Source organism: Teleopsis dalmanni, chromosome 2, assembly GCF_002237135.1.
Source record: "Teleopsis dalmanni isolate 2A chromosome 2, ASM223713v2, whole genome shotgun sequence".
In the NCBI taxonomy this organism is placed as follows: domain Eukaryota; kingdom Metazoa; phylum Arthropoda; class Insecta; order Diptera; family Diopsidae; genus Teleopsis; species Teleopsis dalmanni.
Genome location: NC_051847.1, coordinates 100,338,810 through 100,360,511, shown reverse-complemented (window position 1 = coordinate 100,360,511; position 21,702 = coordinate 100,338,810). Strand labels below are relative to the sequence as shown.

Genomic DNA, 21,702 nt, shown 5'->3' with positions numbered 1-21,702 from the left:
TATGGTGTAAATTTCATTTTCCAACATATAGAGTTCATCTCTTCAACTGTGTCTGTAATATTCTATATAAAATTCTTCAAGTTTCGTACATAAGTTTATTATTAAATTAAGGTCAAAAAATACATTAATCGCTTCACTTCGAAAATGAATGAGTTCTACTGTTCTATGGCAGTTGATTTTGATGCAAGGGAGTTAAGTGTTGCAATAAGATTAATTATATTAGTTAAAAAAATTAAAAAAAAAGGAACTAATTTTTTATACAGATTGCATAATATCTGCCAAGGAAAGTATCTAACATGTTCACGTTCTTGTTATCATTTTATTTTTTTAATTATTATTATCATATTTATATTATTATCCTTATTAATGTCATCATTATTATTATTATTATTTTTGTTATTATTTTTATTATACTATTATCATTATTATAATTATTTTTATAATTGTTGTTACTATTTTTATTATTATTATTATTTTAATTATATATTATTGTTATTACTATATTTAGTATTATTATGATTTTTATTATTATTTTTAATATTATCAATATTGTTAATATATTTTTTTTTTATTATTGTTATTAGTATTATTATTGTCATTAATATTTTTAAAATTAATATTATTGTTGTTATTGTAAATATAAGTACCTGAAATCTATAACTCAATCATGTTTTGTTTAGGTTGATTTTCTAAAAAATGAAGAAATTTAATGTGTACATATATATTCATTTCGGTACATATTTATATAGAATTTATTAAGCCCATACGTTTACAAAAAATTATTGTCATATGCTTATTTGTCATTAAATACTTATGCATCAAAATCTGGCAATAAAATGTACAATCAATATTTTTAATATGATTACTTTTATAATTTATATACATTTTTATCATAAAAGTTGCTTTGATCTATGAATTATTATTTGTATTGTATTCTCGCTATTTACTTGCATAATTGTTTTAATATAACCGTTTTGAATATGGATCAAAATTTAAGTTATTTTTAAACTTTTCATATAAAAATTCGTCACTGTCATCTTTCTCATCATCATCTTCATAGAATTGTCCTGTTGTTTCGTAACGATTGCTTTGTTGATGTACATTTTTCCCAAATGTATCCAATCCTTTACTTTTCAGTGTGGGATTAGCCATATAGAGTGGGTTAAAGCGATACTGGCGACGAAATTGACCATAATCTCCACCCTAGAAGTATATAAATAAACTAGCTTTTATCTTGAACGAAACATAGTATATAAATTCAAAAACAAAAAAATTAAACAATATTAAATTAATATTGTTTTATGAGAGGTCTTCAATAGAAAATATTTATTTACAACAATTTTATTTGTTTGAATTTCTTCCGCCCGCCCCAACATATAGCAGCTGCGACTTATCTTCTATCCAGGTAAATAATCAGTTCTTACTGCCTTAAGAACAAACTTATTGACATATAAAAAGTTAATAAGCTCATATGTACATATACACAAATAAAGAGATAATGTGCAAATCTTATATTTTCTCTTTATTGAAAATTCTAGTTAATGATGCCCAAAGAATGCTTGTGACTGCTTTAATTTGGGAAACCATCTATAGCACATATATATAAATTTTATGTCTAAATTATAGAAAACCATTATCCTTACGGTGTGCTTACCATAAGGATTTTCAATTGCAGCCATAAAATTTTAATTCCCAATGAGATTAGAATAATAAGTTTCCATGGAAAATACACTCGAAACGATTACGAAAATCAAACCAAACCCTTAACATTCGCAATGTCGCGACTGTACCAAAAAGTTGTATATAATATGTTCTACATATTACTTAAAATTATTCCACAAATATCATTTGTATTCACAAATATAAACATATATATATATATGAATTAATAATTAATAATTAATTATATATTTATATATATATGAATTAATAATTAATAAATATATATATATATATATCATATATATCATTAATTTAATAATTAAAAAAAACATAAATTTAGGCATAATCTATTTACAGATAAAATTATATTAATTGCATACAAATTGTACGCACACACATTACTTACAATTTTGCACAACTATATTCAATGCACCAACAAAGAAATAATGCATACACATTCCCTTAAAACAAAAACAAAAAGAAGAAATCCATACACATTTGCTAATAGCAAAACACAAGCAGCTAACGCATAAGCAAGCAAGTTGCATATATTCTAAACGCATAATAGTCAAAAATGTAAAATTAACTATTAGCAAGCAATCAAAATGAAACCAGTTTACGTTTTTTGCTGTTGCTAATGCATATTCTTATTTCATTTTCATATGCAATGCATTAGCAATTAGTCGTTTGACAAAAATTGACTGGTCAATATTTATGCATTAGTCAAAATATGGTTGCTTTTGCTAATTTTCAGCAAGCAATTCAAACCCTGTTTAGAACGCAAAAATAACTCTTATTTTTGAAAACAAATTTTACTCATATTGGCCTGCCTGATATTTTTAAAAACGAAAATATAAAATGCATTTTTCATATAAGTTAGTTGTTTTTGTAATTTCATACAAATATATTATATTTATTTTTAATTGTTAAATATCAATCCTATTCTGTTTGTAGAGGCATTATTTGTTGCATGCTTTGATATTATTCTTTCTTAGGTATAGAACCTAATCTAGGAACGTCATATGGGTATTTGGCAAATACTTGAAACAGCTGTAAAATCAGCCAAAAATTTAATTGATGAAAATAATATAAAAGGAACTTTTGTTGTTGTAGTTCACTACTTTTCGAAACCATTTTTTAAAAATTTCTGAAAAGGACCTCTGTATAAATATTTTAATATTTTCTATATTATAAATCAAACAAAAACCACTACGATTTTTTGAAAAAACATTTTCAATATCTGATTTAACTACTTAAGTAATGGATGTTGATGATTTAAAAAAAAACGAAGAGAAAAACATAAACAAAATAAATTAATAACGTTGAGAAAAAAATATGAAAATACAAAATAAACAATTGTTGTTGTAAAGATGCGAGCGGTATAGCCACTGAAATGATGTTAGTAAAAAATAAGCAGGCGTTTGTGCTGCTACTAAAATGCGTAATGAAACAAACTTGTTGTGAAATTTTATAAAAGAAATAAAAAAAAAAATACTATTTCAGAATTCTTGTATTGTATACATCGATGTATAAATAAATATTCATGTAAGACTACATGTAAGAATTCGGAACGCGGAAAGTACTGTACTTCAGCAATAATATATACATACATCAAACAGAGTTAATTATATATTAAAAAGTTTTACATAAATATAAACATAAATATTAATAAAATAATTTACCTGGTTGATTAAGGAGCGGTTCCTTTCTCTAAAATGTGATGTTCTTAATGGAGAACTTCTTGATATGTCACTGTTTGTAAGGATATCGCGTTCATGCAAAGCAGGAAACGTTATTGCTTTTCCAAGTCGTAAACCAAAATTGTCTGTAGGAGTCGGTGGTTTAGTCAATCCAAGATTTTTGTTAACAAAAGTTCTAGTTGAAGATATGTTTGGAATTTTCATTTCTTTATTGTTTTTATGTCCTGATGATATAGTTTGCATTTTGTTACCAGGTACGTTAAATTTTCTATCTGGAGCAAATTTAAATTTTTCTGGATCTGGAACTCTATTTTCATCCATTAATAATAACTCCGCCGTTTGCGGATAAAGACGTGATGATTGAATACTGAAAAAAATAAAAGAAATTAATGTTTTAATTCATAAAAATATCTTAAAATGCCTTTTAAATGTATTTTAGTTAAAAGGTATTTTTATTTTATAAGTGTATTATAAAGCACTCTACAAGTGAACGTTTCATAAACTTTTGATAATTATATAAGATATGTTAATTATATTTCTGTTAAAAATGAAACTATCTGTAGTAATCGGATAGACAAAGGATAAAAATTTGTTTAGTGTTGTATTTTGTCTAATAATTAATTTTAATTTAACTAACTAAAATAATTATTATCCATTATTTAATTATAATGTTAAAGCGCCCTCTGAATTTTGCTGCCTCAAAGTTTTTAGAGTTGCGTCGTGAAAAATCCGACAGTCGTAAGTACTGCCACTACATTTGCATTGCGTATTTTTGAAGTCGCACCACATACCCCCTACAAAATAAAATTATATTTTTAATCTGTAGATATACTTAAAATAGGCACTATCATTTCGATCAACATAGTATTGAGAAATATATTCACCAATTTTTTATATTTTTATATACGTGCATAAGTTTAAAATGTATTATTGTTTCTTCTTCGACTATCATTTAAATAAAAATTGTGTTGATTTGCAATGGCTCTAGCCGTGCAAATCGTTTGCATCGCCTCGCAAATGAAAATTGGCCGTGAAAATATTAGTTACTTTACTACAACTTCAAAATCGCAAAACCACAAAAACATATAACACTTCGTTCAATAATGTGTGTGACTGACACATAGATGGCGGCACTAATACTAAATAAATATTTTTCTTCGAAAGGGACAACCTTTTTAGGCTTACTGTCAAAATCATATGTTAATCTGACCATTTGTTTACAAGTTACAGTGCTTTAAGTGACGCTACTTTTGAATTTTCAAAAAAAAATGAATTCAAAGCAATTCCGTGTGCTGATTTATCATTGTTTTTTAATGAAAAAAAATACTGTTCAATGCCAGGAATGGTTTGAAAAACATTATTCGGACTTTGCTCCATCAAAAAGAAGCCTTTGTTATTGGTATGCCGAATTCAAACGTGGTCGTACAGACACCGATGACATTCCATCTACTGGACGGCCAAATGACGCTGTTATTCCGGAAAACGTTGAAAAAACACTGAAAATCATTATGTCCGACCGTAAAGTGAAAGTGAGGGAGATTGTTGACATTCTACAGATATCAGCAGGCAGTGTACACACCATAATACACGAACATTTGGGTATGAAAAAGGTGTTTTACAAATGGGTGCCGCGTTTGCTCACACCGGAGCAAAAACAATAACGAATCGATGATTCAAAGAGCTGTTTGGACATGTTTACGCGCAATAAGTCGGAGTTTTTGCGTCGGTACATCACGATGGATGAAACATGGATCCACCATTTTACTCCAGAGTCAAATCGGCAGTCTGGTGAGTGGCATGCAAAGCGACCAAAGACGCAGCATTTGGTTGGCAAGGTTATGGCGTCTGTATTTTAGGATGCGCATGGAATAATATTCATCGACTATCTCCAGAAAGGGAAGACCATCAACAGCGACTATTATATAGCGTTATTGGAGCGTTTGAAAGACGAAATCGCAAAGAAACTCATATGGCCTCATATGGCGAAAAAAACAGTTTTGTTCCACCAAGACAATGGACCGTGTCACAAGTCGATCAAAACGATGGCAAAATTGAACGAATTGAGCTACGAATTGCTGCCGCACCCACCGTATTCTCCAGATCTGGCCCCCAGCGACTACTGGCTCTTCGTAGACCTCAAAAAGATGCTTCGTGGTAAGAGATTTGGCTCAAATGATGAAGTAATCGCCGAAATTAACGCCTATTTTGAAGGCAAAGAAAATTCGCTTTACAAAGGCGGTATCGAAAGATTGCAAAAGCATTGAAATGATTGTATCTCCCTAAAAGGGGACTATGTTGATGAATAAAAATAATTTTGGCAAAAAAATGAGTTTTAATTAGTCAGTCACACACATTATTGAACGAAGTGCTAATCATGCGCATGTTCAAGCGTCATTTTTATTAAGAGTCAAGTCATTTATTTTTCTAGGCATCCTTTTAAAAATTTTGAATGAAGCCAGATTTATTTTCGATGTACCTATCTTTCAAAAAATCTACACAACACAATATTTTTTCTAAAAAAAATTAAAATTAAGTGCTAACCAATTTCATTATTTACGCTTATACCTAGGTATGTATTATTTAATTATCATAAATCGATTAAAAATGTTTGAATAAATTAAAAATATTCTAATAATATTGTTCTAAAAACCGCAAATTCATTATAAATTTTAGCATTTTATAACAGTATTATAACAATATTTAAACTTTATGAAGCGTTTATTTATAAAATATTAAAATGCTTTCTAACATTGTTATCAAATATTCATTAGTAACATTTTTGACTACCAGTGTTACAAAAGTTTTGTAACTTTTTCTCAATAAGGTCGTACGTATATAAAGCGATAGTGGTAATAACTTACTTTTGTCCATTTGCTATTTCTTTTAAAACTGCAGCTCTGGCAGCTAGTTCTTCTGCACGTCTTTGCTGCGTCAGTTCTTTTGCACGCTCAGTCCAGATAAGTTCTTTTAATTTCTGAAAGCTTCCTTGAACTGCTGCAGAATTTTGATTGCTTGTACTGTTATGCGTTGATCCATTTGACCCGACATAACGATATTGAAAGTTGGGACGCCGCAGTCCTATAGAACTCGAAAAAGGTTTTGTTTCGCCATTGTAGGGGCGCGAGGATCCACTTTCCGTTAAGTGACGTTGTCGTAGTTCATTGAAACGTTGTGAATAAAGAGGTTCACGATTAAGAACGCGGCCAAAAACTGGTGAATTCGAATGGTCACCGTACTGTGGCATTACGCGAAATCTTTAATTGTAAATAATTATAATGTTAAAAATGTACTATTAAAAATTATTACACAAGTTCTATTATCTTTTTTACCTGATGTGTTTGGTAGGTAATATCAAAATATATAATTTAGAATAAATTAAAGCATAAATATTAAAAATATATAACTTGCATAAATTATTTCTGAAATTGGTAAATTTAATTTCTTTTAATAGTTATTTTATTTGTAAAACTATTTTTTGAATATGAAGCCTTTCTTACTTGTTCAGAGAAAATGTATTAATTTAATTATATTAAAAGAAAAACCAGCTAAATTTTAAATAAATATATAATATGATATAAAACATAAGTGTGTATCATTTTATTACAAACCTATCACCATCTACAGTGATTATGAACGAAAAGTGATTATGAGGAAAATGATTTAAGAAAGATGAAGATAACCATTTATTGTTAGGCAGCGCTAATGTGCGCTAATGCCTGCTACAATGTGAGATGTTTGCAAATCAATTTTAGTGACGATGCGTTCGTGGAATACTTCCAACGTTAACGCGTCGCTATAAATGGTCTACCCATTACGGTAGATGAGGTTATGCTAAGCGGAAAACTTGACTTATCGAGATTGAGACTGTAGCAAAAGACGGTCAGACAACGAAAGATATTTTGGAGCGTCCTGCCGGAAAGCTCGCCATTTTAGATATCGGCAAAGTTGACCCAAATCACAATAGGGTTGTCTGTGAAAGGAATGATGCCGAATGATTGCGAATCATTGTTAATTGAAAATCTTTATCTGGCAACCATGACAAATAACTGACTCTTGACATAATAATTGCGAGACTCCATAAATGTTTTGGCACTTTTTACTAGACTTTCCCAAAATCCAGCCCACCAAGCAGCTCATTTCATTTTGAAATGAATTTCCATCGAATTCCTATATGTGCTACAATGTTCTAAAAATATTTTGATTCGATTAAGTTTTTTAGGGTTTGAAGGTTTTTGTTTATCCTTTTAAATGTTTTGTTTTTGAAAAACAGTGTCACGTTTTTATTTATATTTTTATTTATAACTGCGCATGTAAATAATATTATGTAAACGATTTCTTGATAGTTTTCGTTTACAGTTTTTATGTACAGTGGTCCTGCGAAATCAATTCCAGTCGTCTTGTTTTACTTTACTTCTGTAAGTCCTAGATTCCCAAGAGTTCTACAATTCTTTCTGCAAGTTTATTTTCAATAAATTTGTATTTGTTACCTTGCACTTGTGATACTAGCAGCGAATCTGAACGAATTTGTGGAACGACAGTCGGACTTATGACAATACCGGTTCTTTATATGTTTAAAACGTATGGCGTACTTATTTCCAATTGCTTCCTACACTCTGTTCGGTTCGTTGGCATTCTTGTTCTTTTGAATTACACGATTCTCTTTGAGATGTTTGTTTTTACATATTATGCTTAAATGTTTGCTGATATATGTTGCCCATTTTAACCAAGGGTGGCAAAAATCCTTTTACTGAACTCTTCATGAGGAAGCCGCATGATAATGGGTCACGCAGAACTCTAGTTCTGTAACTTTTGAGGCCGGCGCCCAGCTTAGCTACTTAAAAGCCACGCAATACCCGGGAGAGTGATGCGATCCGTACTCTCCAGGCGTAGGTGTACTGTTCTGTCCAACTGTATTTTTGCTCAGCCTCTCCAATATATGACCACATTGAAGAATAAGTGTGATCTAGCCATGGTATGGGATGCTGCTAAAGTGCTCGTTTCTTTCATGCAAATTTTATTCGTGTCTGCTGTGCCTGTCTTATCGGTCAAAGTGGAAGTTTATAATATGACTATGAAATCTTCTGACAATGTTTCCATTTGCATGTTTCTACTGTCTGCATATACTAACTGAGCTATCGAAGCCACTAAAACCCAAACTTACGTGGGTAGAATGATTATATTCAATTACAATCGATTGGAGTTGCATTTTGCAACCTGGTGGTGTGACCTAAAGATCAGCAGAGGTGTTAGATAAGGGCTTTGCTCCCTTTTACTTTTTTTTCTTTTTTTCTGAATATAAAACATGAGTCAAAACCCGATGATATTACAGTCTCCAAGTGGTACCTGTACTGATACGGTGAATCCACCTCCTTCAGCAGCACGCACAATGGATTTGGAGGTGCGAAACTCACGTTTAAACAGAATCAATTCGTTAGGTACAACTGTAACCACAACAACTTTAAACAACCGACCACGAAACGACGAAAACTTTCTCTCCATGAAATCAAAATCCGTGATCGGCGTCTGGAATGTTGGATCTCTAATCGGACCAGGTAAACTTGAGCAACTATCCCGGGAACTCCTTAAATTCAAGCTTGACATGAACGGCATCAGCGAGTGAAGATGGAAAGACCCTGGAGAAATCAACTTATCTTATGGAACTAAGTTTCTGTACTCTGGCAAAAGTAATACCCATCATAATGGTGTCGGTTTTTTCCTCAGCAAAACTGCCGTTCGTGCCCTCTTCCAATGGCAGCAAATCAACGACCACTTCATTTGGTACCGATTTCGCTCTCGTGCACGAAACGTAACTATAAATCAAACCTGAACTCGATGAACCCGATGAAAAACTGGCCTATTATAATCCACTTTTCTTATATTATTCATAAAGCACATAAACGAGATATTCTAATTGTAATGGGTGACTTAAACGCCAAAATTGATGCGGACAACACAAACATAGAGCACATACTGGGAAAACATGGTTTGGGGACTAGAAACGAAAACGGTGAACTCCGTTTTTGAAGCGTGCAATGACGCCAACCTTGTTATCGGAGACTCCATTTTCCCTCACAAAGCCTGCCATAAGTCAACCTGGGTGTCATCCGAAGGCCAAACCGAAAACCAGATTGACAACTTATGTATAGGAAAAATGTGGAGAAGCAGCCTCTTGGACGTACGCACCAAAAGAGGCGCCGACATCGTGTCAGATCATCATCTTCTAGTCATTCGTTTAAAAATCTGCACGGCTGGATAGCGATGTACTTTGAATTCACTGCCTAAACTCGATATTTCGAAACTAAATTCTGAAGATGTAAAAAACACCTTCGTCAGTAAACTTAGTACCTCAATTGAACAGCTCCAAAGCCGAGAAGTGTCCGGCAACACTGAACAAATTTGGCAGAAAATCAAATCAGCATTTCTTACAAATGCAGAAGATGTTTTGGGTCATCACTCCCGCAGCAGAAAACCGTGGATATCAGAATCTACCTGATCTCTCAATGAATGCTGCAGAGCTGCAAAGATCTCACGTGATAATGCTAAAACAAGAGCGGTCAAAGCAGAAATCCAAGTCATCTACAATGACATGGTGAAATGAGTAAAGTTTTCATTCAAGCGAGACAAACGTTTATGGTATGACAAAGCAGCATCCGAGTAGAGAAATATAAAAATTTTATATGACGCCAGAGAGCTTGCAGGCAGAAGGTTCTGTTGTGTAGGCCCTATACGGGACAAAAATGGAAGACTTCTCACATCCACCGAAAACCAACTTTAACATTTCAGGGAACATTTTTCAGAAACTCTTGCTATCACCAACACTGTCACACCTACTGAACAAAACAGCTTCTCCAGCCAAAACAACCGCTGTACGTCTGTTATGAATAGAGTACCTGATGAAGAAGAAATTGTTCAAGTTATATGCAGGTCCAGATAAGATCACCATGGAACTGTTAAAAGCTTGTCCTTTGACTACCGCTAAAATGTTTTAAACTCTCCTGAAAAGCATATGGGTAAACATTCGTCTTCCAAACGATTGGCTGGAAGGTTGCTGACCGTATTACCAAAGAAAGGTGACCTGAGCTAATGCCGAAATTTAAGAGACATTATGTTGCTGTCCTTCGAAAATATTAACTCGTATTCTTCTGTCCGGCATCAACATTAAACTCGAAGACAGTATTCATTGACAACAGGTATCGTTGTTGTTGTTCGTACGTGGACCAAATTAATACCCTCAAAATCATCGTCGAAAAATTTGCAGAATGGTGGAAAGCCATAAACATATTATTCATCGACTACAGCTGCGCTTTCGACAGTGTCAATAGAGGCTGCATTTGGAACTCTCTCTTTTAAAGGGGTATTTCTGGGAAAGTTGTCGATCTCATCAAAGCACAATATAACGACTTCAGGTGAAGAGTCCTCCTTAATGGCCAACCGTCAACCCCCTTTGCCACTACTTCAGCTGTTCGACAAGGCTGCCTGTTGTCGCCTATTTTGTTTTTAATTGTGTTAGACGACGTCCTTACTAAAACTATTGACAGTCACAACGGGGTACACGCTGGGGGTTTTCCAACCACCTCGTAAAGAGCGTTCTTCAGGCAGCATTTCGATGGCCATCATGATGGACATCGAAGGAGCCTTTGATAAATTTAAATCTGCTCTAGCTGAGCGAAAAGTCTTTTCACTCATTATTGGATGGATAGATGAATAGGCAAAGAGCAGTAAATCTACAAAATTGAAGACATAGATTGAGAGGCAGTGATGATGGTCAGACCTATTATAACATAAGCGTCAGCTGTCTGGTAGGGTAAAGCCACCCAAAAGACAATAAAAGCGAAGTTAGATAGGGTCCAGCGACTAACCTATGTTGGAATAACGGGCGCTATGCGCACCACACCAACACCGGGATTAGAGGCGATGCTAGGTTTGCTTCCGTTGGATTTACATATAAAAAAACGGCGGCACTGACAGCAATTCGAATGAACCGGAGCTCCACATGGAACAACTTCGGAAAATTGGTGGGCCATCGGAAAATTCTTGACCTCGTCCAGACCGCGGTCAAGGAAACGCAGATGCCATTGGAGACTATGAGGTGAGCTTATGAGACAAAAGTGTCCTATAGAACACTGATAGTAGACGGCCTTCTACATAATGAATGTGAAAGGAATGATATCTGCATCTTTACCAATGGCTCTTTGATGGATGGCAGAGCTGATGCTGGGGTTTACTCGAAAGAGCTAAAGCTGACGTGCACTTTACATCTAGGAATATATCTTTCCATCTATCAGGCGGAAATGTTTTCATCTATCTATTATCGAAAATAGATGTCTGATTCCCAACCACCAATTCGGGTTTCATGAGCACCACTCTACTTTTAAACAAGTGAATAGAGTCTACAACTTCGCAAGACTTGCATTGGAAAATAAAGAATACTTCACAGCAGTCTTTATCGACATAACACAAGCATCCGATAAAGTATGGTATACCGGACTTCTCTACAAATTGAAGTTACAACTCCTGCATAGTTACTTCTCCATCTTAAAATCATACATACTAGATCGGCATTTTATGGTTAAAATGAATAGTTGTCACACTGAAATATTTCGCAACTTCTGATTTGTTGAGTAGATTCTAGAAATTGTAATTCTTCATAAGGCGGTGATTACCACTGGGTAGTTCCGTATATGCCAGTCAAATATTGTTATTGCCATAAGTAGTACTTCTTATTGACGCATAGAATAGATTGTACATAATAAAATTAAGTTTTAAAAAAAAAAATCTGTCAGGCGGAACTTATGGCGGCATCACATGCGCTGGATCACCTATTGGATTGTCAGGTGTATCAGAAAAAGATTCTGATAGTGTTGAACAATGAAGACATTGTGCCAATGTCCAGCACTAACAAGTAGGAGGAAGACTGTCTTGGGACACCATTGGGTTGGTGATGACTTGGCAGGCAACCTCAAGCTAAATAAGTTGCTTGCATTAACAAGAGATGTAGTTATGCGAACGGAAGCCACTCCAGCTTTAACTCAATAACGACATCCGAGAATAGAAAGACGAAAAAGGACCCAAGTAGTTTCGTGGTCTACTTCGGCTAATCCTTCAATTCAGTGGGGCCACTTGTTGGACGGTGCGCTATCTTAACGTCCCACCATATATATCTATAAGAGCGTTCTACCCTACGGCTGCGAATCCTGGCTTTATACCAACAATCTGATACATAAACTGCAAACAAATGCTTTAGGAGAATTCTGAAAGTCTGGTGGCCCCGCATTATTAGAAATTCCGAACTATGGTGAATATGCCGCCAACTTCCTATAGTAAACGAAATCAAAAAGCGTAAATAGCAATGGATGGCGCACACTTTAAGGAAGGCACCAAATGAAATATGCAAACAAGTATTAACATGGAAACCTCAAGGAAGCAAAAAACCTAGTAGGCCCAAGCAAACATGGAAGCGAACACTAGAGAAGGAAATCCAAGCAAGCGGGAAAACCTTTGCAGAAATTAAAACACTGGCAAAAAATCGTGACAGTTGGAATAAGTTCGTTATGGCCCAATGTTCCCCTGGGAACGTACTAGATTGAATAATAATGACATCCTCGGAGGAACCCCAACGGAATTCCTCGGAGTTCCAATGGGGTGTTCTTCGGCGCAATATACCGATGCATATGTGAAGAATACCGTGATGTTGAGCCTTCACGGCAGGTATCCACGTAAAATTCTGGACCTTCATTTCTGAACGTATTGTTTTCTTAATAAATATAAGAAAACTATTTTTTCTAAAAAATGAAAACCAAAATGTTGCAGAACAAAAGGCTTTTGGCTGCACTCAAGAAAGACACGCATAGATTTCGTAAAGCAAAAATAAATTCATACCACAAGTTTATTGCTTTTTACATAGATTGCTTTTAAAAATAAAATAAAAATAAAAAATAAAAATAAACTAACACCATTCATAAAATAAAACATTGACATAACAACTTACGATCCGATATTTGCCGTTGATGAATAAAAGGGCTCCCAAATGTTGTATGCTAATGGATCTCGAAAGGTTGGAATTTCATTTGATATTTCAGCAGCTCTTGATTGTCGTTTTGAAAATCTGATATATGAATAAAGAAAATAATATACAATATTATAATCATAACAATAATAATAAATATAATAATACATTTTTTGTTGTTGTAAGGGATATAATAAGTTATTAAATATACATATATATATGATGTAATGTACCCTCAATCACATAATCGATATAACGGTGTACCGATCCTAAATGGGTACAATCGCATAATCGGTATCACGGTGTACCAATCCTAAATGGGGAGTAATCTAATAATGACTGCTTGAAAAAATTGCTATTTAATTTATATTTATTCTTAATTTATAAATCCCTACGCTACAAACGCAACGTGTTTTTGCCGGAGGAATACACCAAACTAAAACTAAAACAAAATAATAGTTGATAGTAGTTGATTGCTCTAGTGAGTCAAAGCAAAGTTTCAAAAGGTAATAGTTATAGCATCTAAAAAATCAACAACTTGTTTGACTGTGGTTATAAAATTCAAATACTTTTATTTGAGTAGACCAGGAAAGCTAAAACCACAATCAGCCAGCGAATTGGATTGAATTGAATTTAATAATTAAAGAAGATAAATATTGACTTAAAATCTTGATTATTGGTACAGACTTTAAGCAATAACTGCAGACAGCACCTAGAAAATGCAGTGAATTTTCGTATTTAGATTTTATTTATATTCCTAATGACATAATAGAAACCTCATTTTTATTAGACTGCAAATTAAAGTCGAAGCATTCGCTTTTTTTCGAAGATTTTGGAATTTATAACACTGTGCGTTATGTTACATAGAAATAAAAATGTTCCTGACATATTACAGAGTTAAAACAATTTGCTATTTAAAGAAATTCTGATTCTATATTCGGCTAAAACAATTCTAACATAATTCTAAATATTTCACTCAACAAAACTGGGAACATTACACATTACATCACATTTTTAAAAGTGACAACGATAACAAAATCATATTTTGAAAATATCCATCAACGAGTTCTTATTTTTATCTCATATCAAAGAATCTAGAATCCAATCAAGCGCTACGCTCATATAAATGAAATACCCTTTGGATTTATTATAAATTCACCCAATCTCATGCAACAATGTTGCCTCAAGTGACAACTTGTATGATATTCAATCCACACTCATTCGAACCCAATATAATTCTATTACATATGGTTTAAGTAAATAAACTCTATGCAATATAATTAAATTAAATATGTATTATAGTATTAAAACATAATTAATTATGAAACAACATGGTCTTTATTACGATACCTTGTTACCTTGCTACTATACAGCACAACGATGTGTTGACTGCCAAACACGTAATAGCATTTATACTAAAAACAACTACGGTTGCGCTACTGCCAGTGCCTACACACCTAGTCATGGGTAATATATCTGTATGTGGCCAGTATTAAATTTTATTAAAAATCATATTTTAAATATAGTGGAAGGACTCCACCAGACATGCACAAAGCCAATCATAAATAAAAAATCACCAAGATAAAGTATATGCATCACTTATAAAAATATAGACTCATATAAAGACATTTAGTATGCCATAACAAAGAAGAATACAAAAATATGTCTTTATTCGTACGCATGAACTAGAAGATATGTATGCGTTTGCTCTAAAATATGGTTTTGACAAAGCAAAATGTGTTATGTTCATTGTTTGATTGATAAGTGGTTCCATTAACAGTCCGATTTGACATTTTTTTGTTTTATTGTATCGTGACTTTTGTTGTTTTTTTTTCAAATAATTCAAAAAAAAATTAGAAAGTGTAAAGTCCCTGATTTGAATCGAAAAACTATTGTGAGTATAATAATAATCGTTGTTTATTTATTGTTCGAGATCAAAAATATACTAAAATATAGAATATTTTCTAATTTTCACTGTTTTGATTTGGAAGGAGTGGATAAAGCAATGTGAATCAAGTAAAAAATTTATTGCGAACACAACCTCATTTTATTTGTATGGTAAATATTTTACTGCCGATGTTAATGCAAAAAAAAGGAATCACATGGGGATATTATACATCAGATTTGACTGTTGACTTGGTGCGTTGAAATGCGAAATTTGTGCCAAGTCTCATATGGCTTTAGAGCTTCCCGGTCATGTGTTGATCTCATTAACACAGTGCGGATAACTTTCAAGCAGCGTCTACGTACGCTGCATTTATTGACTTTTAAAAAGCTTTTGACAACATGGTACGTGATTTTATTTGAAGGTTGCTACGAAGGAGAGATATGCCCATAAAAATGTTACAGATAATTAAAGCAGTGTACACTATTCACAGATGCCGTAACCTTCATATGAGGAAACTCTCAGATCCCTGTTGACTATCTTGTTCATCTTGTGCGAGTACTAAAGTTAAAAAGCGAAAATGGAGGTGGATATGGCATACTCTCCGTAAAAATAACATCTAAACAAACAAGCGAAACAAACGTTAGAGAGGAATTTGCAACGCTGGTCGACCTGGTGTACCCACTAAAACTTGGCGGAGAACTGTCGATTGCAAACTAAATGAGACGGGTTATTCGTGGAACACAATCTGCAGAGAAGCAAACAATAGTGTCAGATTTAGAGGTATTGTTAAAGCCCTATGTTCCACTGGGAGAAGAGGACTGCCGTAAGTAAATAAGTAAGTCATGTGTAATAGCAACATTTGCAGGTATGACAAACAGTATGATGGACATGAAAATATTTTGATATTTGAACCGAAAACTAATAATGTTGTCGACATATAAATTCAAAGATCCCTAATTCAAAAACGTATGAGACCAGTGTCGCCTCTCTCTACGTGCGGCATATGTTTTCAAAAAATTAAGAATGTTAAATTAAATCAAAATAACAATCTTTTATTGCAGAAAAAGCAAATTGAAGAATCTGAATTAAGTTATGTTTTAAAAAGGGAAAATAGGACATTGAGGAAATTAGAAATTAAAAGTCAATTGATATCAAAAAAATCAGTGGATGATTTGATTGATGGAATGCATATTACTAATAACGAAAAAGTGCACATTCAAATGATACTTAAACCTAATTATTTATTCTATGTCCACTGCTATGTTTTTATTTCTGAGAAACACGTTATAATTAAGTTTTATTTATGGCATTTATCCCTGCGGAGATATTAGTATTTATATACAGCCCTTAAAAAAGCAATCACTAGAAAGGATTTAATTGACAAAGAATGCATTTTAATATTTAGTTAAGTATGTGAGTTAGTTGACTTCAGAAACAATCGGACAGAATTTTATGTTATCTACCATAATTAAAAATCTTCTTAAATATTTTATAGCGAACAAACTTACTGAAATGTGAAACATTTAATACAGAGGGTTACGTGTACATATATGGGTTTAAATTGAATATCATACTAGTTGTAACTTGATCAAACATTGTTGTATAAGGTTGGGGGCATTTATTATAAACTCACCAGCAAAATGAAATGGGTATTTCATAAGGTGCCTTACCATTTGTATACACACCTTACATATATATTATATTTTGATTACACCTTATATGTAGTAACCAATTTATATTATGTAATATATAAACAATACTACTTACATCCACATAGCTCTAAGTTGTTCACATGTTGGTTCTTGAGAGCTCAGAGGAAATGATTTTGATCCAAGAACTTCTCCACCGCTTCCTGGTGTCGTATTTAATCCTGCAGAATCACCTTTCTTTGTGGAAGTAATTCTTTCTTGAGAATTAATAGTTCCGTCTGCGCCACTTAATATATTTGTTGATTTAGAATTTCCAATATTGCTAGATTGTTTTCCAAAGTCATTGGTACGACCAAACAGCCCGGAAGAGAATTTATTACCAGAGTAATTAATGCTAACGCAATTAACAAGCCATAATGGTTCAACAATTACTGTATACAAAGTAATGAAAAAAAAACATTTCTGAAAATGTAAACAAAATAATTATCATTTTAATTTCATTTTTCCCCAAATCTTATTGGTAAGGATGATTTAAAATATGTTATCATAAATAATAATTCCTTAATATTTCATTTAATTATTAACTTAAATTTATTGTGTTATGCCTGCCAATCGTGAGTTATCTGAGATATAACCTGCTACAAATGGGTTCTATACAAAATAAAAACTCAAAAAAAATCAATATGTAATAAATGTGAGCGTATTTGAATTAAGGTGTTTACATTTAACTTAATTAAATAGTTAAATAATAATACTCATATGTAGGATTGTCATAAATTATACCACTTAACATCCAGTTACAGAGCATCTTGTGGCTCTTCGACTACGACCCCATCGGTGTAATGTTAGTGAAGACTGTGATGTTAGAGTTTTCAGATACATGTTAACCGATATATCTGGCCATGCGGGATGTGTCTTTAAGCTCCAAATAGCAACGCTAAGCGTTTCTGCTTCGAACTATAATTCTGATGTGTTTTGCTCAGTGCTATCGTCCAAAACTTGTTTATATTTGGAATCAATTAACGATGGCACACAGTTACTTAGCTGATCTTAATGGCGTTTGGCGTCATCTTGAAATCTTTAAAACTAATTTTATACGATATAAGCCCCGTTTGACTAGAAATTAAGCTTTAAACCCATTTAGACTTAACCCACAGTGAACTGCCTGCAATGTTTTAAAACTAACTATTGCGGAAACTTTATTAAACGTAGTTTCTTGCAGATGCAGTTTACCGAAATCGGTCGCCAGATAAGAAGATGTATTAAATGTGTCGAATCAAATTGTTTCCCTTAAAGTTATCGGAAGTATAAGCAGCACTCTTGTCTGATACGAATTTATCACACAATAACATACTTCTTAATAGCAGCTGCCGAAGTTGTTAAACTAACAATGATACCTTCAAGTCTTTTAGAGAACGAATCTACGACTGACAGAAATTTTCAATCCAAAACATTTCGAGATAAAACAAAGCAGAAGCTTTATTTGACAGAAACGCTTGATAAAAGTTAAGTAGGCCCAAAAATAGTTGCAGCAGTTTTCTGTCCTTTGACACTAGTACTTCATGCTAACGAAATAGTTTTGGAACATCAATTCGGCTTCAGAGCTAAACATAGAACAACTGAAAAAGTGCATCGTATTGTATCATTTGTTACAAACTCATTTGAAAATAAACAATACTACACTTCCATATTTATAGATGTAGCCCAAGCGTTTGATAAAGTATAGCACGAAGGCTTAATACATAAAATTACAACTCTTATGCCAGCTAACACTTACATTTTGTTAAAAAAATACTTAAGCAAAATAATTTTCAGTTTAAGATAAAAAGATTTTGTTTCAGAACCTTGTCCTATCAATGCTGGAGTTCCCCAAGGAAGTGCAATAGATCCGCTATTATACCTGCTATATACAAATGAAAGGTCAACTTCGAAAAATTCTTTAACTGCAACATTTGCTGACGACACCGCAATAATAAGTGCACACAAAAACACCGCAATAGCACCGCGCATGCTGCAAAATCATGTTCATCAATTCGAGCATTGGTTATCAGTATAGAGTATCAAAATCAGTGAACAAAATTGTACCCATGTAACATTTGCTCTAAGACCAGGCAACTATCTCAATATTGTAATAAAGGAACAAAAAGTACCGACTATATGACTATGTAAAATATTTAGGGATATATCTAGATAGACGTTTAACCTGGAATAAACACATAGAGGCTAAAAAGACACAAATAAATATAAAATTAATTTCATTGGATTGGCATATGGGCACGTCATCTAAGCTACCACTTGAATACAAAATTCTGCTATACAAATCGATAATACAACCTATATGGATTTACAAAATTCAAATGTGCGGAACAGCAACCTAAAATCCTAAGAATGATAACAGATGCACCGTGGTATATAAAAAATGTTAACTTTCATAGAGACTTGGGTGTACCAACAGTAATAGAAGAAGCTGTTCGATTAGACAATTAACATCTGCTAACTAATAGTTTTACTTAATTTTTATTTGCTTTAAAATATTACAAATTTTATTTGATTAAATTGAATGTCAGGTATGCCAAAAGTGGTTGAACTAACCGGATGCTAATTTAAATTTCAGGCTTGCTGCGAGCAGAAAGTTAAAGATGGTCCATTACTAGCAATTGATTTGTGCCAAATTTTTTTTTTTTTTAAAACATACATTTATTTATTGCATCTTCTCTTAAAATGAGACTAACAATAAGTTGTAAAATCTTATAACTAATTACATAATGTTACAAATTTTTATTTTAATTATACATTGTATAAAATAAAATAAAATAAGTAAACCTTATATCACGAACCTCACTTAGATTAATGGGTTAAATTTCATTAAAGTGAATGTTAGGTGGTTTCTTAAGAAAGTGGTTCAACTTTAACAGATTACTAAAAAGAAAGGTGCGGTTTTTACTTCAAGCTGTTGAATATTAATTAACGGATGGACGGTCATTTCTTTTTAGACGGGAAGTAATGGATAGAAGTGCGAGATTTCTTGCTAAGGGATTAACATGCTCTGTCAGCCTTTTATTATATTTTTTTCTTATATTGTCAAATTCAGCTTTAACTAGGGGAATTTGTAGATCTCGGTGTATACTTTCATTCCTAATATACCATGGGGCACCAGTGATAATTCTTAGTATTTTTGACTGAGCTCTTTGTATAATTTCAATATTTGAAGCACTAGCATTGCCAAATAGCTGGATACCATAAGTCCATATTGGTTTTATGATGCTGTTATACAAGAGTACTTTATACTCTAGGCACAGGGAAGATCTGCTATTAATGAGCCAATGCAACTTAGAGGCTTGGAGCTTCATTTGAATTTTTTTGGCTTCAATATGTTTGCGCCAAGTTAGTCGTCTGTCTAGGTGGATACCTAAGTACGTTATATTATCTGCTTGTGGTATGGGAATGTTGTTTAGTAAAATTGTACTCCGATTTAAGGTAAAAGTGACGTGTCTACATTTTAGTTCGTTAATTTTAATTCGCCATTTTGACAGCCATTTCTCCACCCGATATAAGTGAGATTGAAGTTGGTTTGAAGCTAGCACAGCGTTTTTGTTTCGGCATAAAATTGCCGTATCATCGGCAAACGTTGTGGTGATAACTGAACTACTTATCGGGTTATCAGATGTGTAAAGTACATACAATATAGGGCCAAGAACACTTCCTTGTGGAACGCCAGCTTCTATTGGGAAATTATTAGAAGTATATGATTTGCATTTCACTTTAAAGCTTCTATTATGTAGATACGATTCTAAAACTGAGTGGACATTTGCAGGTAATGAACAGCGTATCTTATATATGAGCCCATTACGTCATACTTTATCAAAGGCTTGTTTAACATCGAGAAATACCGCGGAACAATATTCTCTGAGCTCAAATGCGTGTCTTATTTCGTTCGTTATACGATTCACTTGCTCAATAGTTCCATGTTTTTCCTAAAACCAAACTGGTGGGAGGGTATTAAGTTTTGAATGTCAAGGAACGGTTTTAGCTTTAAAAGCGGTGCTCTTTCAAAGAGTTTAGAAAGGCATGGCAGTAAGCTTATTGGTCTGTATGAAGAGGCAAGCGTGGAATCTTTACCTGATTTATGAATTATAATAATCATGGATGTTTTCCACTCTGTTGGATAAAAGCCAAATTTAATAATGGCATTGAAAAATCTTGTGATAAAATTTATGGCCAAAAGAGGTACGTTTTTTATCATGATGGGTGAGATATTATCACCCATCATGTGATGCCTTTTTGCAATCTAACTTATTTGTGATTATTTGAACAAGATCATTGGCCGTGATATGCATATCAATAGATGGTTCATGTAGATGCTGAGTGGGAAAGTCATAATGTCCTGTTGCAGGATTTGGTTGGAACACCTCTTTAAAGTAATCAGCAAAAACGTTAGACTTTTCTTCATCACTTCGTGCCCAGTTTTCGAGAGAGTTTCTTATTGGCGAATCGAATTCTATGACGGATGAATGGTTTTTGCCATTTGGACATAGGTTTTGAATATAATTATATTGCCTGACTTTGGTGTCCTTGCTTAATGCAGATCTAAGTCTCCTTTGGGCTTCCTTAAATAAGTTTTTCGCTAAAGGGGACCTAGATTTTTGCCATTCACAGCTTAATCTACGTTTTTGTAAAACTAAATTCTCTATGTTATTATTTGTAAATACTTTATTGAATCTGAAAATTTGTCTTTAGGGGTGGAGTTTTCTGCTGCTGAAATAAGAATTGAGTTTAAAACCGAGGTTCTGTCCTCAA

General features: G+C 33.1%; 1 protein-coding gene across 1 annotated transcript; it reads right to left on the bottom strand.

Annotated features, from left to right (window-relative positions):
* Positions 1-960: 960 nt before the first annotated feature.
* Positions 961-17,367, bottom strand: LOC119675190 (the record flags this gene model as incomplete). Its single annotated transcript, XM_038086380.1, is given in 5 exon segments — positions 961-1,203; positions 3,345-3,729; positions 6,224-6,616; positions 13,351-13,467; positions 17,024-17,367. Coding segments are annotated over 5 exon segments (1,482 nt in total), but the record flags the coding sequence as incomplete, so codon positions are not given.
* Positions 17,368-21,702: the final 4,335 nt, after the last annotated feature.